General features: G+C 45.7%; 2 protein-coding genes across 6 annotated transcripts in view; one reads left to right on the forward strand and one right to left on the reverse strand.

The window, feature by feature from the left end:
- Positions 1-16387, reverse strand: part of asap1b (ArfGAP with SH3 domain, ankyrin repeat and PH domain 1b) — a 29135-nt gene extending 12748 nt beyond the window's left edge. For 2 of the 4 annotated variants that reach the window (XM_052054333.1, XM_052054332.1), the window contains exons 1-9: positions 15641-16387; positions 6952-7024; positions 5559-5704; positions 4287-4361; positions 3827-3876; positions 3346-3475; positions 1965-2050; positions 1513-1588; positions 1329-1415 (exon numbers count right to left, since the gene is read on the reverse strand). In XM_052054333.1, coding sequence (XP_051910293.1) covers positions 1329-1415; positions 1513-1588; positions 1965-2050; positions 3346-3475; positions 3827-3876; positions 4287-4361; positions 5559-5704; positions 6952-7024; positions 15641-15766 — 849 coding nt within the window. In that variant the 5' untranslated portion in view covers positions 15767-16387. The remainder of the gene's footprint in view (positions 1-1328; positions 1416-1512; positions 1589-1964; positions 2051-3345; positions 3476-3826; positions 3877-4286; positions 4362-5558; positions 5705-6951; positions 7025-15640) is intronic. The other 2 variants (XM_052054335.1, XM_052054334.1) reach the window with 1 other exon arrangement.
- Positions 16388-17389: 1002 nt separating this feature from the next.
- On the forward strand, positions 17390-26592 carry nfx1 (nuclear transcription factor, X-box binding 1). Of its 2 annotated transcripts, XM_052054336.1 has the most exons (23): positions 17391-17691; positions 18624-19319; positions 20208-20369; positions 20473-20550; positions 20625-20730; positions 21129-21200; positions 21288-21427; positions 21664-21763; positions 21838-22055; positions 22549-22646; positions 22722-22752; positions 22839-22921; positions 23320-23428; positions 23655-23774; positions 24213-24292; positions 24396-24629; positions 24715-24788; positions 24999-25100; positions 25176-25313; positions 25390-25456; positions 25825-25970; positions 26162-26266; positions 26353-26592. In XM_052054336.1, the coding sequence occupies exons 1-23, from the start codon at positions 17673-17675 to the stop codon at positions 26426-26428; spliced, it is 3054 nt and encodes a 1017-aa protein (XP_051910296.1). In that variant the 5' UTR covers positions 17391-17672; the 3' UTR covers positions 26429-26592. The 2 variants fall into 2 exon arrangements, 1 of the variants encoding a protein (XP_051910296.1); XR_007960330.1 differs by lacking the exon at positions 25390-25456 and having other exon boundaries at positions 17390-17691; positions 25176-25357; positions 26353-26398.
- Positions 26593-27120: the final 528 nt, after the last annotated feature.

The following is a 27120-nucleotide window of genomic DNA, read 5'->3' on the forward strand; positions in this document are numbered from 1 at the left end:
TTCACACTTAGCATCCCCCCCCCCCCCCCCCCCACGTGACAATGTTCGACTCTCAGCATCCCCGTTCCCCATCCGCGTGGCCGCTAGCATGCTGCGTGGGCTGCGGCGCACTCCTGAAAGTCACGCGGCACAGACAAAATGGCAGCATGCTCCACATGCAGCAGCAGCAGCAGCACTTACTCTTCTAGACTTGATTCCAGACAAGCAGAAGAAGGTAGTGAGGAGGGGAAGGAGACAGACGGGAGAGGTGTGAAAGATCCTGCTCAGATATCGCACGTGGGGTTATGTTGGGTGTCACACGGTTCTCAAATATAGCCTGCAGCGTGGTGGGGGGGCTAATTGCCAAGGGAGGCTCCAGGGTGAGTGGATGTGGCCACAATGCATGGTGTGACATGCACAAGAATGCACCCGATTATTGCCCCACAATTGGTGAAAATGTGCAGTATGGCTACGGCGTGTTTCCAACACATGCCAACTAAATGAAAAGAGAGTTTGTAAAAAAAAAAAAAACAAATCCATGGGAGAATATCATACAACATCATTCTGAGAAAACAAAACGAGGACTCGCTCACAGTTTTGTTTGTTGCGCTTGCAGTTGCCACAGGCAGTGCAAGTTAACCATTAAAACAGGAGAATTCAACATTGTACTTTATTGAAAGACCGAAGTGTTTCACTAAACCGCATCATATTTCGGTCTGCTGGCTTGATGCGAACCAATCATGCTGAAGGGATGATAGCTGGTCCGTCCTTCTACATCTTCACACAACCGCACCTTTATCACACAGCGAGCGGCAAGACTTACAAAGAGAAGACAGTACAATGCCCACAGGCATTTCTTTTCTCCGCCATGTCGGATGGATAACTTTTACTGCAGCTAAGCAGAGCAACTGCTTTTCTTCTTGCTCTTCATTACACTGCATTACACTTCGCCTGCAGTAGAGCTCTCTGCTGCCGGGCATGTTGTGGCACAGAATGTGTGGTTCTATATTTAAGGTGGGCAACACAAAATTCCAATACGGGAAAAACCCATGAAAAGGGCTGCCTCCAAAATCTGCACTATTTTTTTTCTCGCCTGATGCTAAAGGGGGACCTGAGCCATACATACAGGGGCTGTGAAAATAATGTTTCGCCAAATATAATAATCATCAATGAAACGCTGCAGGGACGTAACTGCGCGGACGCAGACTTGTGATGGTTCTGCAGCGAGGGTTGACTGTACTATTGAACCCAACTGCTGAAGTAAAAGCAATCAACTGAATCAAGTCGACGTTCAGCGTGTATTGTGCCTGCGAAAATGGTTTGTAAATGCGTGCGTGCGTGTGTGTTACCTCCTTCTGGTCCAGCTGGAGGGAGGACTTGATGAGGTCGCGCAGGGCAGTCAGCTGCTTCTTCTCCTCATCTTGGGTTTGTTTGATCTGGATGCAGAAATTGGAAGTGTGGTACAAACACGGGGGGAAAAAAAACCTTGCAAGCAACTGCGACAATGAGAAAAGTCAAAAGGAGACGAGTTACGTTGTAGAGGTCAGCCGCCAACTTCTCAATGTACTGCTTCAACTTGTCGGCCGTCTTCAAGCCATCTTGGAAGAAACTGCAACAGACGCCCCGCTTTCATTTACATTTAAGCTTTCGCGGACACTACCATTATTTGGTATTGTTTCATAATGTGAAAATTACACAACGCTGACATATAGTTTTGGATATAATTATACAACATTATAATCTGAAATATGTATAATCCTGCAAAATAAAAAAAATACACAAAACGAATTAATTGATGGGGACCGGCATCCCATTCCGTACACCTGCATAGCATCACCACCAGACGTAGAAACGCAAAGAGATGATTTGTCATTGCGTCGCCGGGGAGACCTCACAGCTGCCGCAACATACCCACCCGATCGATTCCTTATTTGGCAGCTCAACATTATTCCCATAAAGCCAGAGAGAGGGGCTTGCTTGCTTACTTGCACTGCGCGTGGTAATACTTAATGAGGTTCTGCAGGAGGTCCACGCCTTTCTTGGTCTTGATCTCATTCACTTTGATCAGGTACTGCAACGCAAACACACAAAAACCACACACGCTCCCACGTTAGTCTCAATTTTCAATCCGCACCCTTTTCCCCATTTTTCAAAATAAAAGAGCCAAATTCCCAAATCTCATCAGACGGCGCTGTCATTAAATAAAAGCAGAACAGATAATCTGAGCTAATCCGCAATTGGAAAGATTCCCCACTGAGGGAATGGCGACAGATATCGCGCCGCTGACCGAGGGGGCGAGAGTGTGAGATTAATCTTCTGATAGAGTAATGTGAGCGGTGGGTTGCAGGTTGGGGGTACAACCACCAAGGGAATGCAAGTGACGCCCACAAATGAGGCTAAATGGAATGAATGTGCCACAGATGCGACACCAAACAGATACTCGATGCTCTGATTCAAAACCAGTACCAATATTTGTCATTTCTGGCAAATAACTGGACATGAAAAAAGAGGCCCTGGAACTTAAATAAAGACCTGGAAATTTGTAAAACAAATAAACAAATAAATTAATGAATCAGCTCCTGACACCAGTTTGTTGGCTGACATGAAACCGATGGGAGACATGTCTAGCCGAACGGGGCGCAAACAAAATCTCCAAGCACCCAGGTGCAAACCTGAATTGTAAGCTGGCCATTTTGGTTCCAAATAGACATTTTGGGGGGATTTCAGGTCGTTTATGAGGGCCCCAAGGGGCCAATTATACGCAGGCAACTTTGATTTTGCCTAGCAGACCCCATCTCACCTCGTTGGACTGAGAGTGTCAAATTGTGGTGATCGACAAGATCTCACGGGTGGTCTTTTTCCGCTTGATCATCTCCTCTATTTTGCACTTTTTGGAGTGGCCACAGTTGGCAGCGTGAGGGAGGAAACGAGGCAAAGACTGCGTGGAACATGTGGGCAGGGAGGAGCGGCAGTGCAGCTCAGCTTTTTCTTTTCTGCAGTGAATAATTCACGCGGCCAACAGCGGCGCCGGCGCAGGAGCCACTTTTGCGTTATGCAATTGCAGTCGACAAAATCTCAAGTGAGGCGTGGGTGGCGACGCCTACCAGTGAGAGAGGATTTTGCTGCTTTTTTTTATGGGGGGAGGGGGGGGTCTCCCACAGTGTGTTCCAATTTCTCTTGGGCCCAAGCCGAGCTCACATTTGTTTTACAGTCAATTTGCCAGATTTCTGTGAAGCGAGCGACAAGAGACCAAGAAGCTACAAGCGCTGCCGGAATATCACAAAACAAATATCGCTCCTCATCTGGAAAATGACATTCTGTGAGAAGGAATTTGGAGAGCTTTTTTGTTTTTTTTTAATGACCTACCTCGCACATCTGCAGCTGGAAGAGCCGACGCTCCTTTTCCATCTCCTCAGCAATCTCGGCTCCGGTGATCTCAGTGCGGATCATCCCGTGCTGCTTGGCGTGCTCCCGCTTTTCCTTCTCGATTTTGGTGCTGCATGGCCAAAAAAAAAAAAAAAAAAAAAAAACGTGGTAGGCTTTGACCGATGTGGATGTACGTGCGCAAAATGATACGAGCCGTACTTATACACGATGGTAATTTAGGGAGAAATCAGGGCTGGTTTGGTCAAGGTTGACATAAGCGTAACCGCCAAAACTGTTGTGCCGTCGTACATGAGAAGGGCGTCCCCAAGTCGCAGAGCAAACCAAAAGCGACCAGCCAAAATGTGTTGACAAATAGTCAAGTTTGACCATTATACTCCAATTGGAAGCTTTTTGTTTGGACCAGATTTTCTATTGGCCACATCACACAAAATCACGCACAAAGGGCAAGAGGCCGACTTACAACTTGGCCTCGTAGTCCTTCCAGGCCTTGTCAAAGGGCTTCTTGATGTCCTGCGCAGACACAACAGAGGACAGAACAAGTGTCAGCGCGCTTCAACCAGCGAGTTATTTGTAGACTTTTGGAGCGACACCAGCGGCCTGTCAGGCGCTTCGCTTGCCCGGAGAGGCCCAGCCCCGCCGTCATCATCAACGGCGGAGTTCATGACCCATTTCTTCCATCACAATACAGACGCGGTGTTTACTTGAGCCAGATATCCAGTGCAGTCATTTAAACAGCCGCTTTGACTCCCCCTTTACACCCCCTGTGGTCTGTTCACCCTGCGCCCACCCAGTATGCACATGCGCAGCGGGTGGGAGGCATATGGCGGGATGTGCTGACGCGGTGTCCGCTCGCTTTGTGCTCAGCCGCTGCCGAGTTGTGGCTTACAGAAATGACAGTGCGAAAGAGAGCGGCACCTTACCCCTTTGACACCTTTCAAGTCTCCTTTGAGTAGTGAGTCCAGAGTGAAGATTACATTGTGGCTCAGGCTCTGCAGCTAAGTAGGAAAAACAAAGGGAGGCACACGTTTGGAGGTCAGAATAGTTGAGTAGATAACAGAGTGGTATAGTGGTATCAGGTGTTGTAGTATGCGATCGCTCTTATGAAGACGAGTACAAGTATGAATACAGACGTACAGTTTGCCGCTGTTGTGAAAGCGCTATATAAATCAGCATGTATTGTATTGTATTGTATTGCACATGCCTACTTAATACCTCCGTCCATAAAGTGTCTCTGTTACTGATTGTCTTCTAAAAGCAACATCATGTACCAGTACTTAGCACTGCCCTGCTTCACTGTGAGTAAAGCCACTCTGATGAGCTCAGACTGGGGTAAAAAGTAAATAAATAAATACATTCAAAAAATATGTAACCAATAAATAGACACCAGGTGAGGTTGAGTGAGCAAAAGCAAAGGCGAGCATTGCTCAGCGGCTCTAACCCTTAGGCCCAGCAAGGTTGTTTACAGCACTAAGCCCTCCCAGCCCACACACACGTGCACGTTGAGCAGCAATCAAGGACGTCAACAACACTTAATGGGCACTAATGTGCTTCTTAAAAGCCATGCCTTTAAAAAAAAAAATCTTTAACTGGCTGCCTTCCGGACATCCTGGAAGACCATGAGTGGAAAAAAAAAACACTGAAAATGTCAGCTGAATACAGTATACAGCTCATCTTTAAATTCCTTATGTCGAGCCTGCGGAACAACCGGCACCGGCTATCGTTCATTCGTCAACAAGCCATCTGTGGCATGCCTTTTTAAAAACATACGCTAGTGTACAATGCATGCTTCCGTATTTTTTAACCAAGCGTACATTTTACCCTGTCTGAGTCTAATAATGCAGTGTGTCTTGTCTGTGTGTTAAATACAGAAATAGCACCCGTAACTGACACTGCGCCTTTAAATACAGTGCACCATATGGTCGTGAAAATATGTTACTGTTTTTGAAGGGGTGTAGGGTTACTCATGACACACATGCCTCGAAACTTGACTTTTTAAATACCTTGTTAATGTTCTGACCTTCCCCGCCACAAAGAAAACCCGGAACCTCGCTTAATCCTAATCCACACACATAAACCAATTACGCAAGTGACAACCAATATAATCTCTCCCCTCACTTTAACCGCCAGTGGGCCACAGGAAACACATATCCCCAACAGCATTTTGGCTAGCACGCACAAGATTTTGGACTCACCAGGTTCTTCAGGAGGGCTGATAGCTCCTTGGTAAGTGAGGAGAATTTGACAAAGGCAGTGCCCAAGTCAGGGTTGTCCCGGCTGATGAAGTTGCTGCCAAATTTGTCCAGCGCTTGGGCATAGTTTTCCTCATTTTGGACATGATCTGTCAGACAGAATGGGAAAACAACATTCAGCGTTTCCTGGCATCTGTGGCTAAGGTTAGCGTTAGCTTGATGACCAGAGAGGTTTAGTTTTGTCTGTTTTTGTCATTGGCCTGTATGGACAGTTGATAAACAAACATAGATGTTTGTTTCTGTTTGATCCCCTTAGTTGTGGAGTCATTTTCTGGTTAGTGGCAACGGCACTGGTTAGTGTTCCGAAACCTTCCAATCATCTTCAAAACCTATGCTAACTTAGCATAGTTTCACAAGATGTTCTAACCTATCCAGTGCTAGCTACTTAGCAACAAGACAAAAGCTAACTATTGGATACATACTGGCAACAAATGTGCATATTTTTGGGTTCTGACTCCCTGGATAGGCAATAATCAAACATGTTAGTTTCCGTCGTGTCCGAGTGATTTGCGGACTCTGCAAGTATTTGTGTCGCTTTCTGGCCATTCTCGATTCTATGGCCAAAGGCTAAAGCTAACATGCTAACACATTGGGCAACCATACAATCTTGTTTCTTTGATTGCAGAAACAAAATTAACTCCTCAGTCAATACAGTATGCTGACATGGGCATTTCTTCATGTCTGATCTTTAAGTAGCTGCGGAGTCACTTTCTAGCGGGTAGCGGCACGGGAAAAAAAAGGTGAAAGTAACTTAAGTTTTGTTATTACATTTAATCACCTCAAACCAAAAAAAAAACAATTTGTGGCTTGTTCTGAAAGAGGATGTTAGTAAATGTCATGACCTGGTGACTAAAGCGCCTCCAAGTAACCTGAATGTAACACAGCTGTCTTCCAAATGTTTCACTTTTCATAGTTTTTCTGCATTTGTGAGTTTTAAAGTAAACTTTCGACATCTGGAACTGCCAATTTAGGAAGAATGGCGCGACAGGAGGAAATGTCCAGAGGGGAAAATTACTTGGGATTCATGTTGTGGTGATGAGCAAAAGAAACTCAGATGTTGAGCGCCTGGATAAATACACAAAATTCCACCTGTCCCACAGAAGACAATGGAGACCAAAAAAATTGTTTAATTAGAGTGATTTCATGGCTGGATTTGACACTACGAGTTACTAAGAGGTGAAACGGTAGTCCAAAAACGCAGCTTGGTTTAAAAATAAAATCTGCAATGACTGAACCGCAATATATCAAGGGAAGACTGCTAGACCTTGACAAAATAACAACAATTCTACATTACACAGGGTTTTAGTTGGACAAGACAGCTTGGACTTGGTCTTACCTTGTCCTGAATTGTAGATGGCTTTGACGGATTTCTTCACCTTCTGCAGAGAGGTTCGGTCCTGGTCAAGCGCCTGAGGAAAAGGGAGGATAAATGGTTATCATAGTGCAACAAATAACTCATAGTTTCCGCATTGCCGCCATTTACATTCCCAATCAATCAATGAGAACACGGCCACAACAAAGAGACTTATTACAAACATCAGCAAAGTGGCGAGGCACCAAGGTTCAGTTAAGAGCAAAGCGCGCGCGCAGGCACGCACACACACACACACACACACGGACCAGCAGGCTAATTGGACTACACAAGATCATGAAGCCACCCATGGCCTTCCCTGGACGTTTTTACATGGCTCGTCCGCAATTATCTCAGCGGTATTTTGTCGCCGCAGGGGCCCTTCCCTTTGCTCTTTCCGCCGACCCACACTGTTTAGCCCTCATCTGTCAGGCCGGATGGTGGTGTGTACAGGCCCCCCCAGGGAAGATCTAGCACCAAATGCTTATGCGGCACAGTGGCGGCTTGACGTTTGAACTGAATTCCATCTTGTAACTCAATTCACTTGCGAAATCAATTTCCCCCTGGAAGGGAATTGAAAAACCCTCGGAGCGGTCGACAATTTCATTAACGCGCAACCCACATGGCCGAGCGGGTGAGCCAGGCTGAGATTATTCTGCGTCAAAATGTAAGCGGCAAAGCTTCCCTCATTCAAAAAAATGTACCCATGTGTTTATTGTTGTGGATTGCAGCCACATTGCAATGGAGCAAGAGCTGCTTCAAATATTTGAAATGCCTCTATGGGCTACATGTAAGAGCACCTCTACAGCATGACACCATAATCAAGCATTGTACATGTTAAATGACGCAGACACGCCAGTTAAAACTGTGCCTTTATAGTCTTTTTAGTTTTAATGTGAGCATTTGTGCTTAGATGTATCGGTAAGAGAATCCATGAGGCAGCAATGTCCTGACAGCACACTGTGTGTCCAAAACTTGACCTTCGCTCTCCCTCCCTCTCTCTCTCTCTCTGAACACCGTCTGAAGGATTTTTTTGCAACTGACAGGAACATTCGAAGATGAGTGGAAGCAGTGATGACGATGACCCATCTACGACGACTTACTGAACAGCAAAAAAGTAAAGTAGTCCGCATGCTTTTTTTGTCCCGTGAGGGAAGTCCATTTATGTGTGTCAACCTGGTGCTGCCAGAAGAATTTTAAATGGAGGTCTGTCGAGTAAGAGCAATAGATAAGATGATCCTACAGAGACCTACATGGGAGGGATGACAAAAGCACATTTCCTGGTTCAGTTCCCCTCACCACAAACGGAACTTGTAGGCGGGAGTTTAACAGAGCTGTGAACTTTTGTGTGAAATTCCGCTGCCACACGTAGCAGATGAAAGACAGGGTGTCGTTATTGCAGTCAGAAGGACATAAAAGAAAACCCAAAATATGAGAGCAGGCATAAATCCTCAGCTCATTGTTCAACCCGGTACACACATACATGTAATGATTTTTCTAATCTTAAAAAAAATGTATGTCTGTGACATGCCTAACATGTGAAGATCCAAAATGAAGGCATTTAACAGGTTTGGTCGTCTTGTGTGGGGTGTGCTCCGATTGTCTCAAAACAAAATATCACGCACACAGATACTGTTCCAGGCGGCCCGGTAGTCCAGTGGCTAGCACGTCGGCTTCACAGTGCAGAGGTACCGGGTTCGATTCCAGCTCCGGCCTCCCTGTGTGGAGTTTGCATGTTCTCCCCGGGCCTCCGTGGGTTTTCTCCGGGTGCTCCGGTTTCCTCCCACATTCCAAAAACATGCGTGGCAGGCTGATTGAACACTCTAAATTGTCCCTAGATGTGAGTGTGAGCGTGGATGGTTGTTCGTCTCTGTGTGCCCTGCGATTGGCTGGCAACCAATTCAGGGTGTCCCCCGCCTGCTGCCCGTAGACAGCTGAGATTGGCTCCAGCACCCCACGCGACCCTAGTGAGGATCAAGCGGCTTGGAAGATGGATGGACGGAAGATTCTGTTCCAGGCCTTGCTTAACTCAGCAAGCAGTAACTGCTGAAAATGGACCACTGCGGTTCAAGGCAAGGAGGTCAGAGTCACAGGAAACCCTGAGTGGGCACAAACGATGGCGAGGTCGTCTCCGCTTCACGCTTCCTGCATCAGGCCTTATCCCCCCTCAGCAGGCCGAGCGTTTCCCATGCAGCCGTCCTTTGACAGGAAGCGTGAAGCGGTCAGGCTCGTCTGTGTCACACGCGGGTTGCCCACGCTCTGTCAAAATGACACCAAACGGTCAACATCAAGGTGTTGTGTCGATCTGGTGCTTTTTAGACCAATTCCTTCATCTGGCCATTGCCATGGAGACGGGACATGGTCACCTCACACTCTGGCACAAAATTCTTTAGCTCAGAGTTTACTGGAGGATGCGATGGCCAACAAGGCCAGCTGGGGTTTTTTTCCCCTCCTTTGTCATCAAGACCTCGACTGTTTTCAAGTCTTTGACACGGTTGGAGAAGCGCGAATCTTCTAATTATAGCCATGAAGCAGTGGAAAACAGGAAAGGGCACAGAAAAGGAAGGACTTCCCCCGTAAGCCGGGATAAAAACACATCTCGCTCGGCCGTTACTTTTAATGCCAACGACATCTGCTTCTGCTAAAAGCAAGATGAGACATCATGAGGCAATTTCGTGAGAATTTGGCGCTGTTGAAGAGTGCCAAAATCAGGAAGTGATTTGAGGACACATTTGAACTGCAGAAACAAGGAACTTTTGCCCAGAATTAAGAATTTAGCCTGAAACTGCCAGCTTTTACCAGGAACTGGGAACTTTACTTGTAAATCCAGGATCCTTAACCACAAATCCAGAAATGTTAACCTACAAATTAGGAATTATTTGGATGCACAGTTAAGATTACACAGAAATTGAATGGACTGCGATCGTATCCATTTTCCATCAGGTCATCGTCAACGCTGCGATCTTTCCGCCATGCCGTGATATTACGGTTCAGACGGGTATCTCGCGAGCCACGTTTTGTTTTTCGACTTTATATGCTTCAAGCATAAATATCTTTTTCATAGCAGGATTCGCATCTCAAAGTAGGAGCTAACACATTGCTACTCAATAGCAAGACTTAAGTAAAGTCTGACAACTGATTCAGCCCATTCGTCGGTTTAGCCGTGGAATCTCTCTGACAGGATGACTCAAGCAGGAAGGGTGGGGAAGCGTTTCCATTGGCAGGAAGCAAAAACGCATCTCTCTCTCTCTCTCTCAACACAGTGCTTGACACAGTGCGTGGAATGGGGGAAATAAGAGCATGGAGCTGCTGAGTTCAGACGGCACAAACACTCACAGGGCGAAAGCATCTTGGGTGCATTCCAGGATTCTAATTGCTTGTTTTAAGCAGAAGCCATCTGCGGTTTGGCTTGTGACGCTTACATCTATTCAACGAGCAATGTTTTCCCCATCACACCCACACAAGGTGAAGCACGGGATACCAAATGCTATTTTTTTGTTGTTGGTTTTACACCTGTCAGGAAGCCGTTACTCATGTAACAGCAGCTGTTAGATTGTTCTGTTACAACGGGAGAAATGGTGGGAGGAATGGCAGGAAATGCAACAAACCCTCTAATAAAAATAAAAAAACTCAAGGGCGACACTGATCATTAATCCAGTCAGTCGGCATACTGAATATCCAAACCTCAATCGCTCACACCAACACAAAGGTAATAATAATCATGTCATAAAACTCATTCAAAAATAATCAAGTGTGCCTACGCTCATATCGCGCATGTGGGTGGAAGTTCCCAGGCAAGCTTGCTTTTCAAATTTGGACGCCGTTCGAATCTTTGCGGTACGCTTGCATCCACGCGTGGGCCGAGGCTAAGCACCTTCAACAACTAGTAGCAAAAGAGAGACGCAAGTACTGTTGATCCACCAGGCCACAGCAGGGCTGCCGGCACGTCAGAGGCCAGCGTTAGCGTTAGCGCCGCTCATATTGTCAGGGAGGAGGACAAGGAGGAAGATGAAGACAAGATGGTGGCCGCATCTTTACATTTGCAACTTAAGCAACATGTGATTCCGGAAATCACAAAGCAAAATGAAAAAATGTTTCCAGTCAAGTCATGTCGTTTTCTAAACAGGACGTGTCAGGGAAGGATCCATTCAGTCTCAAAGGAAGTTATTCCATTAATAATTCTGGGATGAGTACTCAACAAAGTTGGAAATATCTGAATTATTTAAAAATAAATACCAATTCGTTTAAAAAAATAACGCCTCTCATTTGCCGTCTGAGGATGAAATTTGATAATCGGCCAGCATGTCACAGCTGCTGGCAAACCGTCACCACAGCTGCACTGAGTATATCACCGGGGGCTGTTAGGCGCCGGTGGACTGCCCCACCGCCCCCTTCTGACCCGTTGGCACCCAATGATCCCCCCCCCAACCCCCACTGTGCTCTCGGCCAGATTAAAGTGAGAAAGAGTAGGTCAGTGTTGGCATCTGTCTGGATGTGAGCCTTCTCACGCCTACACGTACGCACCCAGGCAAGGATGCTCTTCAACAAGCCCTCCTGTTCCGCTGTGGCTGAGATGAACCCATTTTTCAACAGGGAGTCAAGTCAAAACTGTTCTTGACAATTATTATGTTCTATCCGCCTCCGCTATTCTAAACGCATCATTCTCTTGTGGAATATGCAGAAGGCAGGAAAATCAACACGCTTTTCGCAATTTCAGGGGGCGGCCATTTTCCCACTTTCTGTCAACTGAAAATGACATCAGAGTTGCCCCACGGGTCAGGTAATGACCAATCACAGTTCACCTCTTCTCTGAAGCTGAGACATGATGAGTTGTTATCTTAGCCCAGAGCAACTGTACTGCCATTTTTAGTCGAAATTTCGTGGCAAAATGACCAAACTCTAAATATAGTTGTGTCGTGACTGGTCGTTACCTGAGCTCTGCAATGCATGGACATTGAATATAAATTGCAACTTGCTCATTTCACAATTGCTTTTCATGAGCTTTATTTTTTTTTTGTCACTGTCAAAATGTGTGCTATGAATACAGAACTTATAAAATGGAATACAACACAATTTTAACCTGGGAAAGGTTATTCCAAGTTCCCTTGCCATAGTTGTATGGCGTTGTGCAAAAGCATGCAGCACAAAGTGCTAGCATCCTTGTTCAATCGTTCTTTTTGACATCTATACACATATAATTAGCTAATATGAGCATCTCGCTGACAAGTGGAAAAAGAATATTGAGTGAACATGTAAGCCATGAGCATCATTGCTACCTATTTATATATACAGAATTTATTTGTAGCGATCGCAGCCGCATGGTTGCCTCGTACAAGTTGGTAGTGCAGCGCAGAACTATGCCTGCATTGTTTGGATGGACGGGACACCGCCACATGTGACAGCACATGACCATTGGCCGTCCCGAGAGCTTTCTGGTAGACGACGTCAACATCGCTTTGGCTGTATTTATAAACACATGGCCACAATGCACAGTAGAGGAATGAGGGCCTTTCCCAGTAATGTATCAGAAATACTTTTTTTATTCTTGACACAGCAGTTTTACTAATCTAAAAATGTTTCTCAAATTAAGTCATAATTTGAGAAACATTTTTCAAATTTTGAGGAGCTATGTTTGATTGTGAAGGCCATGATTACTGGTTTAATTGCAAAATTTACCCGCACTAGCTAGCGAGGTGGATCTATTAATTTTGCTCTTTCGTAAAAAGACAAGCTCTTGAGGCCTTCACGTTCTATAAAAAAGGTGGGCTGCTAATGCTTCACTTTCCTGTAAAGTAGACAAACTATTGATGCTGAACGTAATCAATAGCTTCCCTTTTCACATGACAGCCTTGTTTGGACAAAGATAGATAAAACTGTGACAAACGTGGATATTTTGCGCAATGTTTTTTGTTGTGTGTGTTTAACCGTCAGGCAAGGACTCTTTCTGGGGAAACTAAAGACACAGCGACTCGGAACAAAACTCCTCATTCAGCGCCGCATCCTTTTCATTAGCAGCTTCCATTGAAAAAGCTGTTGTGAAAGAAAAAAAAATTAACTAAAAGGGTCAAGCCCAGTCACGCTTGAATGGGAAGACTGTGAAAAGTCAACATTATTACCGGTGCAGCTCATGTGACACCGTATCAAAGGAGGGCTTCCCTTGTTGCCTATGACTAAAAGTAGTGCCATTACATGAATGTGCAAAAATGAATGGGGAAAAACAAGTTGCCCACCATTTTGCGTCGACTCCTTCCTGACCACATAGCATCATCATCTGCGCAGCTTGCTTTGTACATGGGGATAAAAAGCAAAAGTGGGTCAAGACTTGCCTGTGGAGCGTTCTGACGCTGCACTCGGAAAAAAGCACACATTTGAGCTTGTCTCGTCTTGTCCCTCACTATACTCGACGCTACCATGATTAGCTTGGCATTTCAACATTAATGTAGCGGTCAAACATCTTGAAAGCCCACTTGACAAATCCATGTTGTTTTGGAGCATTAAGGCAGAATTTTCCGGCACTCTGGCTACCGGCAAGATTTGCCAAAAATGACAGTCTGTCAAAAAGTTGAATTTCTGTAGTCAAGGCAAGTTTGCGACAGATGTACAAGTAGATTGGTAGCGAGATGGAGGCTAACATTAGCATCCCATTAGCACATTCTGATCCTTCAGCAGATTGCGGTGACCAATCAATAATGAATAGCGATGAAAATAACCATGAGTCAGCCTGTATTCAGCTTTCAGCCTCAGGTTTCGCTCCTGAAATATTCACACTCTACCTTTGCATCATTTATTTTGTCAACACAACAACAACAAAAAATGAGTGTGAAGGTCGAACAGTTGAATGGTCTTCCCCCTTCATGTGATCTCTGCAACCAAGAACAAAAATTCCATCACAGATACTGGAGGACTTGGCTGCTGCTTCCCTCCCTACAAATGTTTTACGTTTGCGTCAGGGAGGTGATTCACCACGCCACCTTTTTCCTCATTACCACCGCCAGTGGACAGACGCTTTTTCCAAAAGATGCAAGACAGGCACGTTTTGCGACACTTATTCCAAGAAAGTATTCAGCCTCGACAATTTACTACTAGTGAGCCCATCTGGATTTTTTTAGGGCAGATTTTTTTTTCCCCACCAAAAATTCATGTACAACACTTTTGATGCTTCGCTCCCCTTCCTCTGATAGCTGCTACATGAGTCCATGTCAGCCAACACTGGCCAGGAGATGAAATGATGCGGGGAATTTGATGCCTTGGGAAGGGGAATATTGTGATGTGTTGATTCATCAAAGGCAATATTAATCAGAGTACCACCGTGTTTGGATGAGTGTTGGCGCATACAACGTACCATTGCTTGAAACATTTTTGACGTTTAGTTGCCCTTTAAAACAGTGACCAGAGCCTTAGTGAAGGCTTCGGGGTGGCTTCTATTTGATCAATTCACTTGGCATTGTTTCCCATAGCAACAACAGAGACTGAAATTGCATTTATTCTGACCAAAGATGAAAATATTCTTCGAAGGGACTGCATTAAACGCCTGGGAGGCTGGAGGCACTCAGGTCGGCAACGAGATTCGTGTTTTACATTTGGAAATGAGGTCACGTTTAGACATTGGAGCCAAGACCAAGTGTGTGTGTGTGTGTGTGTGTGTGTGTGTGTGTGTGTGTGCGTGCCAGCATTTCCCAAGTTTAATGCACCATTTTATCAGGATTCTACGACAGGAGTCCTGAGGTGGGAAACACGGGGGAGTGGAGTGGTTGGGAACTGGCCTGCCTGACCTGATTACTCAACCAGGATGTGATAGAAAATGACACAGCATCAACAACATCACAAACAAGGTATGCTGCTGTCATCGTTCATAGTTTGGCTAGCGCATTTTTGCTTTTTCTTTGGTGTGTAGCCGCAGCATTAACAATTTTAAGTAGCTGCTAGCTAGCTACTTGCTGGGAAATGCGATTTTGAAAGTCACACAAAAAACTTGGCTAGCATTATAGTTTTAATATTTATTTATTTTAGGGGCAACAACTAATAGATTTTCAAATCAATCAACAACGATTTAGATAATCAATAAATCATTTAGAGATCTTGTGGAACTTAAATTGTGGGAACTGCTTTTGCAATTATTCATCATTTCTAAAAAAAAAATGACAGCCCTTCAAATGGCCACTTCAAACTAGGTACATTTAGTCTCATTTTATCCAGTCGTTCTCTTAAAATGAAAACCATACAACTTAAAACACCAGGATTAAGGATGCTGTCAACATGAAGGAAATGAGCATTTGTATTTTGTCTGTGACGGCAAGAACGGACACAGTTTGACCACGAAACGGACGACGCCGAGCCCTGAGGCCTGGCAGCGATGTGCACTGAAGCTGCACATCTTACGTAACCGCCACATCCTCCATCCCAGTTGCCTAAGCCGTCTCTTTAGAGTGCTCGCTCTGATGTGACAACAAGAAAAGCAGCAGAAGGACACACAAGTTCACCTTCAGATAGAAAGCCAGAGAGCTCGGGGTATTCATGTTGTCACAAGAAAGAAAGGGCCCGTTTCTGTTTCAATGCGATGAAGTAAATGCATTGACATAGCCTACAGGTGCCCTCAGCTCAAAGTGTAAAAGCTTTTTTTTCCTTGCATGCATGCATGGATGCATCGGTGTGGTGCTGCTGGCGCTGTCCTCACCTCCTCCAGGACGCTGACGGTGTTCCTGCAGCTCTGCAGCCGGGTGGTGAAGCTGGACGTGGTGGGCGAATTGTAATCCTCGGTCGTCTCCGACAGGAACTCGGTTACTGAGATCTGATCCGGCATCCTCGACGGCAGATAATGGCCAGTTGAGTGGCTCGAAGGTGGGAAAGGGGAAGGGGGGGACAGGGGGTGTCGAGGAGAGAGCACTTAGAGGGAACACAGCATGTAAACGCGGGTGGGGAGGGAGGGGGGTAGGGCGAGTCCGAGTGAGGGAGGGGAGAGAAAGCGGATTTTCCTTGTCGCTACGGAGATGATTAAACCCCGTTTTTCCCTCTCGGATGACTTCACTGCTCCCCGGGGAGCGAGAGGGGGGGATTAGTTGGATTTTGAGACGAAATGGGGAGCGTGCAAACGTCTAAATCGAGCGTCTAAATCGACCCCGGAGGAAGGAGAGCGGATGGCCACATTTTGCTATACAGATGTTCCAAAACGAGCCCAGTTTACGAAATCGTCCAGCAACCGTCAGCCGTTCACGCTAAACCGCCTCTCTATCGTAGTCCATGGTGCGCAAATGTCATCACCCAACTGACGCGGACTCCGGTACGGCCTTCCTCGGCTGCTTTTTAGGTGCTTTTTGAAGGGTAGGAGAAAGGTTTTCGTGCCGTCGACTCATCCACCGCCGCCACTCTTGCTCGCTCGCTCTCCAAGCTGCACTGAGAAGGAGGAGGAGGAGGTGGTGGAAGGAGGAGGAGGTGGAGGAGAGGGAAGCGATAGCTAAGCTAGCGGGAGTCCAAGACAGCTGCTTCCTGTTACTGGGTTTCAAAATAAAACGCTGTGTTACAAAGGAAACGTATACGCAAACGACAAGGCAGACTAGCATGTCGTCTGTGTCGTTTACTAATGTCGTTCTGTCATGTTCGTCCCCATACAATGACAAATAGATGATGGAATTCAAGGTCAGCTATATCTAAGCCGCGCCCATTATCGACTTTTTCTTGCTGTATTTTATTTTGTGAAAGCAGAAACGTGAATGTCCACGGTCGTGTGCTTATTTAGGGTATCTGACCCACATTCCCCGTATCCACCAGTTGACCGAAGTGACACTGCGCATGCGTCATGTGACTGCAGCGAATGCTGCCGCTGCTCAACGTTTGCCAGGCCTGAGTCTTAAGCACAAACGCGTTCTGTACGGTGATTTTTTTTACACACTCCGAGGAATACGTTTTTTAAAATTCAAGTAATGCATTGATCTTGGTTATAAAGGAGAAAACCCAGAATATGATTTACTTTCTATCCATTCGAGGATTTAGACACTAAAAGCATGCCTTTAGTGTGCATTTAAAAAGCGTCATCACACGTCATACACGTAAGCATTGCAAATGTGGCGACATATTTGTTTTTTCTCCCACTATCTTATTTGACTTTCAAAAGCACGAATAGCCCACCAAGCGCCATCTTGTGGCTTGTAGAGTACATTGCTAATACCGATTAAATGCATCCACCCATCTATTCTCACGAGTGTCGCGGTCGGCCTAGAGACTGTCCCAACTGTCTTTGGGCAGAAGGCAAGGTACAATAGATAGATACAATAGATATTCATACAATAGATAGTCAAACTATGAATGAAATTCAGCTATGTGACGCACTATGGGAGGCTGTACACAAATGACGGGCGACTGACTGGTGGCTGGCTGTAGTGTAATGTCCGTAGTAAGGCGCGCCGCATATTCTGGCAGATATTTTGTATTTTGACCCTACTGTGCTCGCCGTAGTCAGCCATCAAACATGGCCGACCTTTGGCGCATATGCGCCGAACGGCCAAGCTAACATGGTCGGAAAAAACTGAAGAAAGCAAGTGCGACGAAACCGGGGAGAGACATTTGTGTCTTTTGGGAGTACTCCATTTAATAAACCATCAAAACGTATTTGAGGCAAAACAATCGTCTTGGTTTGCTGGTGGACGCTTGTGACTTGTAGTAAACGGACACGACAACTTTTCGCGAAGGAGAGCTACTAAACAGCTGACTGAATGGCTGAAGGCTCCTCAGGTAAATAATTTGAATTCAGTCTCAATATATCCAGTTGTTCCCTTAAGAAGACTTTCTCCGTATGAACGACTAATTGGCGCTCTTTGTCACGTTAGATCGTCAAAGTTAGCCTGTAGTTTGTTTTTTAGACAATGTTACGAAGCTGCTGTGACGTTTTAATTTTCTCGTGTTATACTAGTTTTAGTTCTAGTAAGCTGCTAGTTTATTTGAACACACTTGCCCACCAACTTTGAAATCGTTCGCACCGAATATGTTAAGGCTATAAAATAAATACAATTCGAATAGATTTGAGTCATTTGGTGCTTTTTATTGTAAAGAGGACGTACCATGAAAATTGACTTTGTCTTCAAGGGTAAATTCAAACATCCTACTTAATCGTTTTTACTCCACCTATTTCTGTAAATGTTAATATGTGTGTATAAAAAGCTTAATTTACAGGACACTCACGCCATCAGACAGACCATTTAATGATGATTTCAATGATGCATCTATAACATTCCCGTGACAAATATAAGTTATGACTCTTTGTAAGGAGTCAGCTCCTCGTTTAAACCTGATTTTTCTCTCAACATAAGAACGAGCTCCCCAAAATTTATTTAGCCCTCGAAGTCCCACCACAATGACAGGAGTGCAGTAGGCGTAAGGATGTAATGTATTGTTAAATAATGATTGAATAAAAATGTATCAAAAATGAAGCGGGAACGTGTTGAGTTACTTAGGTAAATACAACTGAATTGCACATAGGCAGCAATTTTTTTTTGAACTACCACCAAATGGAGCCCACATAACTGACTTGGAGAATCACTGGTTGAAATGATTAACATTTGTTACACTTTGACTTGCGCCAGCACTCGGTCGCTCAAATGTGAGGCTGTGGCATTTCTTATATTTTGTATGGACAGTATTTAGCACTGTCGCCGCTGTGTTTGTAGAGCCAGTGGACCTCAATCCAGAGGGTGTATCGCATCCTAAAAAGCCAAGCAACGACAAGTCCAGACGCGGTCAGTCGAAATTCAGTGGCGAGCGACGCTCGAGTGCTCCCTCCCAGCAACATGGCCGACCTCACCATGACTTCCAACATGCAGCCTCTCAGGACACCCAGCGCCAACAGGACCAGGAGGGCGGCAGCAGACGAGGGCGAGGTCGCCGGGACGGGTTTCGAGGCAGTAGGCGCGGTCAAAGAGCTTTTACTGGGGACCAGTCAAACCACGGATCAGAGTGGACGAATTGGTGGAGAGATAACGACGGTGGTGGCAGCAGAAATTTGGAACCAGGGAAGTTGAGGCATGAGAATCCTAGGCAACGAGATGACACTCATTTAAGGGGAAAAAACAGCGACGTTGGGCGTCGAATGCCAGATGACGATGCGGCAGAAGAACAAGGAAGGAGCTGGTGGGCCATGGCAACTGGACCGGACCCCTCCGGAGATCATCGAAAGAAGCAGCTCGAACAGAAGCGGCGACAAGGACCCATCAAACCTTCCAAAGTGCCAGCACAGGCCGACGGGGACTCAGATAGGGCGGCCTGTCGCCATGACAACCGCACCAACCGACAGCGGGGTGACCGTCACAGAGGCCAGAGGAGCATGCGCAACCGCAATATGCCACAAAGCAACGAAACGCAAACAGGTTACCCAAACGTCTTGCATCTGGTCCACCAACATGCCTTATTGCCCTTAAATTGTGTCTTCATTTTTTGATGATTGATCGAGCTCCACAAAATATATATATAAAAAAAATATATGAGAAGTGTAGGTTGGTTACCTTATTTCAAATTGTAATTATTGAAGTGACAAATGTGCATAGTAATAGTATTATTCAAATTTACTTTTACATAAAAATATTTTTGGAACAATTTTTTAAAGATTATTAAATACTTAATCAATTCATTGTAGTTAAAGAATAATAGTTTTTAAAATAAGCTTGAAATATTTTTAGTAAAAAAACCTACCTAAAATATATTTGATTATTGAATTTAATTGCTATTGATACTTTTTCAAATAAACTCCAGTTGCTTCAGTGTGAAATAAATGTAAAATTAAAAAACATGTAAAAAAAATAAAACAATCGGTAATAAGTAATTATTCAATTAGGTCATAATTTAAATATTAAAATAAAAGTTTATATAGCATGTGAAAGTATTTGTTAAAAGGCGACAACAGTACTTTGTATTGATTTTATTGAATAATTTGTTTGATGATTTTGAATGATTATATGGATAATAGCATTTTGAAATGAGCATGAATGATGAGTTAAAAAAAAATTCCATCCAATGAAAACGATATATACTTTTATACCGCTGTAGATCAATTATGATTATGGTAACGATGAATGATAGACTAGCATGAATTGTTGCAAACCAATTTCTATCCATGTTTCAACTTGGTTTGGCACATCCTTCAGATTTGGAAATGCACTTTGGCTCTCAGAGCAAAGTTTGACCTGTGGTTTAGCCTGTTCGACATTTGCCGCCGGGGCCCCGCAAGCAAGTGACGCTGGTTCTTGGCGTTCTTTCAGGGTGTCTGATCGAACAGCTGTCATTGGAGAAGTACGAGTGCATGGTGTGCTGCGACATCATCCGTCTGATGGCGCCCGTGTGGAGCTGCCACAGCTGCTTCCACGTCTTCCACCTCAACTGCATCAAGAAATGGGCCCGCTCGCCCGCCTCCCAGGCAGACGGTACGGCTTCACCAACAACAGCACTGTTGAAATGTGCTGCTGTGTGTTTTTTTTTCCCTCCCTCCATCACTGTTGCTCTGTTGTTGTATCTTATCTTCGTCAGATTCAGCTGACGGTTGGCGTTGTCCCGCCTGCCAGAATGTTGCACTTAAACACCCAGCCTCCTACACTTGCTTCTGCGGTGAGTCTTTGATCCTTCAAAGTCACCATCACGCGCAAGGTTTGTCACACGGCGAAAGCTTTCTCTGCCGCTAGGCAAAGTGACCAATCCTGAATGGCAGCGCAGCGAGATCCCACACAGCTGCGGCGACATGTGTGGCAAGAAGAGGAGCAGCGCGGACTGCAACCACCCTTGTAACATGTGAGACAACACCTGACGGACACTGCAAACCCATTCTGTAGGAACGATGCACGCTGGATGTGTCAAAATTATCGGGACGTTTCAAACAAAGTCACTCGCCATGTTGTTTGTTTTTTGGTTTGTTTTTTTTGAAGTTCCACCAAGATGGCTGCCATGACACATCGCTACTTTCAGATCAATGTTGGTCTAAATTGAGGTTTAGTTCCAGTTTTAGTTCCAGCACTTTATTTCTGAATTCATCTGTACTCTAATGTAAAATCATCTGGGAATCAGCTGTAGCTCACCTGCGACCCGAATGAGGACAAACACAATTTAAAAAAATGCATTGATGACTATTGGGAAAAAATATACATGAAAGTACTTTTTTTTTTCTCCCCTTCCATCCATGTCTCCTTCAGCTTGTGTCATCCAGGGCCTTGTCCGCAGTGTCCCGCCTTTGTGACCAAATCCTGTGTCTGTGGAAGAACAAGGTGTCGCACACAGCCATTGTCCCCATACGTCCTGTGCTTCTACACCATTCTTTCCTTCTTCATTGATATTTTGTTGCCTATTCCCAGTCAGCCCATGCGCTGCAACCAGCCGTCGCTCCTCCACTGCGACATGGCGTGCGGCGCAGCGCTCAACTGTGGCCGACACGTGTGCGCTCAGGTGTGCCACGCCGGACCGTGTCAGCCCTGCCAGCTCAAAGTTCAGCAAGGTGAGGCTCACACTGCTCAGTGAGAGGACTCACCCATATGGCCACTTAAAAACGGCAATAAAATAACTAAAGAAGTGATGCATGTTTACTTGCGCGTTAAATAGTGACGCATGAAGAGAGAGTAGCAAAAATGCACTCAAGTATACAGTAGCAGCCACACTCTCCATTCCCTATTTATAATGTGATTTATCTCGGACTCCACTTTCCCTAATATGACTCTTGTGAGCCTGCTCTAGCCTGCTACTGCGGAGTCTCCACTCGCGAGGTCCCCTGTGGCACGGATAGTGAGGGATTGGACGCTTCGGGGAATTTCTCCTGCCAAAAGACTTGTGGAGAGTAAGCTTGATCATCTTTTTTTGTTTTTCCTGTTTCCTTTCATCCACTAACACCACCCCACCTTCCTCTCCCAGGATGTTAAACTGCGAAGCTCATCGATGCCAGCAGCCGTGCCACCGTGGCTCGTGTCCGCCGTGCCCTCGCTCGCCGAGTACTGTCAAGACTTGCCCTTGCGGTCAAACGCCGCTAGCCAAGCTCCTGGAGTTGGGCTGCCCAGAGCGTAAAAGCTGCTCTGACCCGATCCCCTCCTGCGGGAAGACGTGCGGCATGCCTCTGCCCTGCGGCTCCAATGGTATGACGCAAGCTAGTCATTCCTACTCTAATATGGCAGCCCGTGTTTGTTTTTTCACCACTCGGCTCCATCAAGGGATCCGTTTTCATATTAGGCAGCAGGGGGCGCTGTTACTAGTAATGCACAGGAGCAGATTACAAATGCGTTTCAATGGACTAATTTTAGTTAATTTCATTGCAGTGATAAAACCGTTTTCTCGTTTTTGGAGGAACACAAGACCTCCTACATGATTGTACTTTTGGCCATAATGGTGGCACGTATTTTTTGAGGTGCTACTTGCCTTGTGTAAAAAAAAAAATGTTTGAGAATTGCTGATGGATCCGCTTTTATTTCAGCAATGCATTAAAGTAACATGGAAGAAATAGCAGTTAGTCATAAGTTTAAACACGGAAGGAAGTGATGTTTCCAATTTCTTTTTTAAACTTAAATATTAAAATATTGCCCATACAGGTAGGAGTTAGTTGAACTGGTGTACCTCCCCGTTTTTTTTCAGACACGATCCATCAATGTGACAAGCTGTGCCACGAGGGAGCTTGTGGGCCTTGTTCCCTGACTTCAACCATCAGATGTAGATGTGCCTCCAAGACCAAGGTGACTGGGAAAAAAAAGGCACCGCTCCCCTGTCTCGTTTTATGTGCGCCAACTTGACATTAAGTCTCATTTCAGGAGGTGCCGTGTGCCATAATCAAAAGAGAGGGTGAGCTCATTCCTTCCGAAAGAAATGCATCTTGACACTTCATTCGTCACCTTGTTAATTTCAGTCCTTTGTCGGTTGCATTTCAGATGAGCTGGTGTTCACCTGTGAAAAGCGCTGCAATAAAAAACGCACCTGTGGCCGACACAAGTGTGGCGAGCTGTGCTGTGTGGTGAGTTGTTGTTGGCGATTGTTTTCCATTCCTCTTTTCTTTTTCAATGTCAAAGTTAAAAGGGGGACATTGTACGGTGAAAAGCAAAGTGACAAAGCAGCGGAAAGCCATCTTTCTTTTGGACTAGTCAATATTTTATGAGTCGCCTACTTCTGAAATTTATTTTATTTCTCAGCGTGACTAGTTAGCATACGGTCGCCATTTTGTGACCTTCCCATTCTGGACGTGAGCCCTTTCTCTCCACCACTCAATGTTTCCCGTGGCCTTCCATGACAACAGTGTACCAAGATGACTGCTTGCCACTGAACTTTTGAACGGTTCATTCAGTTTTGTGGTGTTTTTTTTTTTTTTTTGTTTCCGTGTGTTGCCGTGTTGTGCGCCCGCCCCCCTTCATGCAGAGTGTGGATCACAAGTGCCAGCTGATCTGCGGCTACAAACTCAACTGTGGCCTGCACCGCTGCCAGGAGCCATGTCACCGTGGCAACTGTGAACCGTGTTGGCAATCCAGTGAGTCACATACAGCTATATTTAATCATGTTTACCTTTTTTGTTTCTTCTTTTTGGACGGTCATTTGGTTATATTTGGTCTGAATGTAATGAGCCTTGCTTTCTTTCTTCTTCTTTACTTTCTTTCATTTCTTTCTTTGTCTGTCTCTCTCGTGTTGGAATAAATAATAATAGCGGATAATAAACAGACTTATGTTCTTTCTCTTTTTATTTTGTGTCTTTGCAGGTTTTGACGAGCTGACGTGTTATTGCGGGGCCTCCGTGTTGTACCCGCCCATCCCGTGTGGCACAAGCCCGCCTGAGTGCAAGAACCTGTGTACCAGGAGACACGAGTGTGACCATCCAGGTAAAGCGTGTTCAACACGCTTACGGATTTTTCAACATCTTGACGTTAAATTATAAATTAAAACGGGAGCGAGCCCAAATGGCGTGACAAAGGGGGGAAAAAATGGCCGTGTCTGGTTACTGCTCTTAGAATGTGCGGCGACACATAGCTGTCTGTCGCAGTGCCAAGGCTAACCTGCGAGTGACAGCACAGTACCACAGAGCATCCAGGTTCCTCAGAAATTCACAGAAGAAGAGGAGGAGGAGGAGGAGCATGAGCAAAAGAAATTGAGCAAGCTCCAAGCAACATTTTGATTGCAAATGTTTTTCCTTATCGGGCCTTTGCTGACGTTGATTGCAAGGGAGGGAAAATGCTCAAATTGGGCCCAATTATCTACATGCGTACCACACACTGAAGAACCGTTTGACAAATCATTCAACAACAACTCTGTTGTTTCAGTGTTCCACAACTGCCACAGCGAAGAGAAATGTCCCCCCTGCACCTACCTGACCGACAAGTGGTGCATGGGAAAACACGAGGTGATGCCGCAATCTCCCTGACTCGCACTGATACCCCCACTTTTTTGTTATCGTTTTTTAAGTCAAGAGTAAAGCTCTTTTTGTTGTTGTTTTTATTTTCAAGCAACGCAGCAACATCCCGTGTCACCTCCAAGACATTTCCTGCGGGCTGACATGCGGCAAGTCGCTGCCGTGCCAGATGCACCGCTGCAAGCGAATCTGCCACCGCGGCGACTGCTCAGCAGCGGCCGGCGACTGCGGCCAGCCGTGCGCCCTTCCCCGCCCGGACTGCGGCCATCCCTGCGCCGCCCCCTGCCACACGGGCACCGCCTGCCCCAATACCACCTGCACCTCTAAGGTACAAGATTTCAATACAATGAAGCTTGATGGGGGGGAGGAGAGTATTGCAGGGGCACGGTGTTACTCCTGTTTAATATTCTTAGGTGGCACTGGAGTGCGATTGCGGTCGACGGAAAGAAACGGTGTCGTGCACCGAGGCTGCCAGTTCCTATCTGAGGTCAGTTGAACATATGAATCTTTATTCAGTGTGTCTTTTGTCCCACTTCCAAAGATGGCTCCTCTATTGAGGTGGCAGCTGCCTTTTTAGATTAGCAGGTGCCTGATCGCTTGGATTGCAAATCTCTATTACACGTCGCGTTGTCTCTCCTTCCGTCTTCACTTTACAGCAGAATGTAAAAACGGTCGTTGAAAGCTTTGCTTGTCGCAGGTACACGGCCATCACCATGGCCAGCAAGCTGTCTGACATGCAGCCGGGCGACTCCGTGGACATCGGCCCACTGCTCGCCAAGAAGGAGCTCAAACAAAGCAGGTATCAAATGGCGTCAGTTTGCCAGGAGGCCAGTGCTGCCTGCAACTCGTTGACCAGGCCGCTTTTGCTCTTCAGGCTGGAATGCGACGAGGAGTGCGCCACGTTAGAGAGGAACAAGCGCCTGGCCGAGGCCTTGCAGATTGACCCCTCCTCGGACCCTTTCCATGCGCGCTCCCACTCTGTGTACAGCAACAGCCTCAAAGATGACGCCAGGTGCGTCTCCTGTTTGCACTCTTGTTTGGACCGCCGTCATAAAAGTAAGTCACAATGTGCATTTCCTCTCTTTCAGAAAAGACTTGAAGTTTGTCTCTGGTGTAGAAGAGGCCATTAAGAATCTTGTGGAGCTCGTTTCGAAGGTGTGTGTGCAGTTTGGACTTAATTTTTTTTTTCTGAATTCTTTTTGATGGATGGATAGTTTGTATGTCAAGGCACCCCTGTATACAGTTGTAAAAACATAAAATGAACCAAAATATTCTGACTTTTTTTTTTTGCATGTCAAGTAAGCAATTTTGAGGCGCTCTCAATTCTCCAACAGACCTGCGCTCTGTGACAAGAACTCTTTATAGTCTCAACTAAATTAGAAGCTTGCTCATTGGCCACTCGGAGAAATGTGCCACATTTTTTATTTTTTATTTTAAGATTCCAGGTGGCGCCTCTCGCAAAGATCGTTTTTCCCAGCCAAAACATAACTTGAAGAATTTAGTTGGATTTTGTTGGTCTTTAGGGCAAGCAGCCAAAGAGGAGCCACTGCTTCCAACCCATGAACAGGGACCGCCGCAGGATCGTCCACGAGCTGGCCGAGGTCTACGCCGTGGAGAGCGTCAGCTATGATAGCGAGCCCAAGCGCAACGTGGTCGTCACAGCGCTCAAGTAAGCCCGAGAATTTGTTTAATTTTTTTTTTAAAAGATATTCTTAATTGTGTCTTTGTCATTTGATTTTTCTCCAAACAAAGGGGGAAAAATAATTCAAATCAGAAATGCGACTTTAATGAAAAGAAGAGAGATTTTCTTTTCGGGCCATCATGCCCAGCCCTCTCACTTGTGTGTTCACTTGTACTCAGGGGCAAGTCACTGTGTCCAAAATGGACACTCACCTCACTGATTGAACGCGAAACGACCACCAGAGCCCCCGTCCCCATCGCTCATGTCAAGCAGGCCAGCAGCAGGTCAGTTCTTGTGCTTTTGTCAACGGGCACCATTTTGTTACCCTTTTACATATTGACATTGACACGCCCCAACCTTCTGCTCGCAGGGCCTCCGGCACCACCACCTGGTCCAAGCTGGTCAAAGAAGAGCCGGTAGTTGATTATTTTGACGTCCAGGACTGAACAAAGAACGCAATCGTAAATAGCGCTGCTTTTGAACTTCCACTAGCATGAATCCTGAATCAAGTCTTGAATTTTGACATGCAAGTGAATGTATGCAAGCGATCCCCAAGGAGAGGCACTTTTCATAAAAACGTGAAATAAAAGTTCTCCTCGTCTAAAAGACATTTTTTACCATCCTTATTTTTTCAGAGTATTTCTGCCTGTATATTACCTAGTGCTCTTTGGAAGTGGGTGGGCGGATACAAGTGAGTATGTAAGTAGGTGTGTTTGACACATGAAAGTAGAGTGACTCACACAGCTGGTTATATCATTGTGTCAACTCACGGTCTGAAGTGTGGAAGGCATAAACGACATCAGCACACGCCCGATTTCATCCGTGGTGATGCTCTGCCAGCCGCACCGGTCTTCCCTTACTGGCTGTTGGTGCTTGAGGCATTTACCCATCAGTTTTGCTTGGTCAGCAAGTGAGATGCGTGCTCATTCAGTCAGGTCAGGTGATTGACTTGGCCATTGCACAACATTCCACTGTTTGGCACGCTTTGGCAGTATGCGTGGGGTGGGTCATTGGCCATCTGTGCCGTGAAACAACAATTCATCCAGTCACGTCATCAAGAAATCCAGATTGGCAGCCATACATTCCCACTTAACCATACCACGTGACTTGTTCCCTCCAAAAGTGGGAGGCATACATA

This window comes from Hippocampus zosterae, chromosome 20 (assembly GCF_025434085.1).
Source record: "Hippocampus zosterae strain Florida chromosome 20, ASM2543408v3, whole genome shotgun sequence".
Classification (NCBI taxonomy): Eukaryota; Metazoa; Chordata; class Actinopteri; order Syngnathiformes; family Syngnathidae; genus Hippocampus; species Hippocampus zosterae.

Coding starts and splice junctions, on each gene's coding strand:
- nfx1 (XM_052054336.1), top strand. Junction 21,428..21,663: donor CCAGCTCAAAGTTCAGCAAG/GTGAGGCTCACA, acceptor AGCCTGCTCTAG/CCTGCTACTGCGGAGTCTCC. Junction 25,457..25,824: donor TTGTGGAGCTCGTTTCGAAG/GTGTGTGTGCAG, acceptor GTTGGTCTTTAG/GGCAAGCAGCCAAAGAGGAG.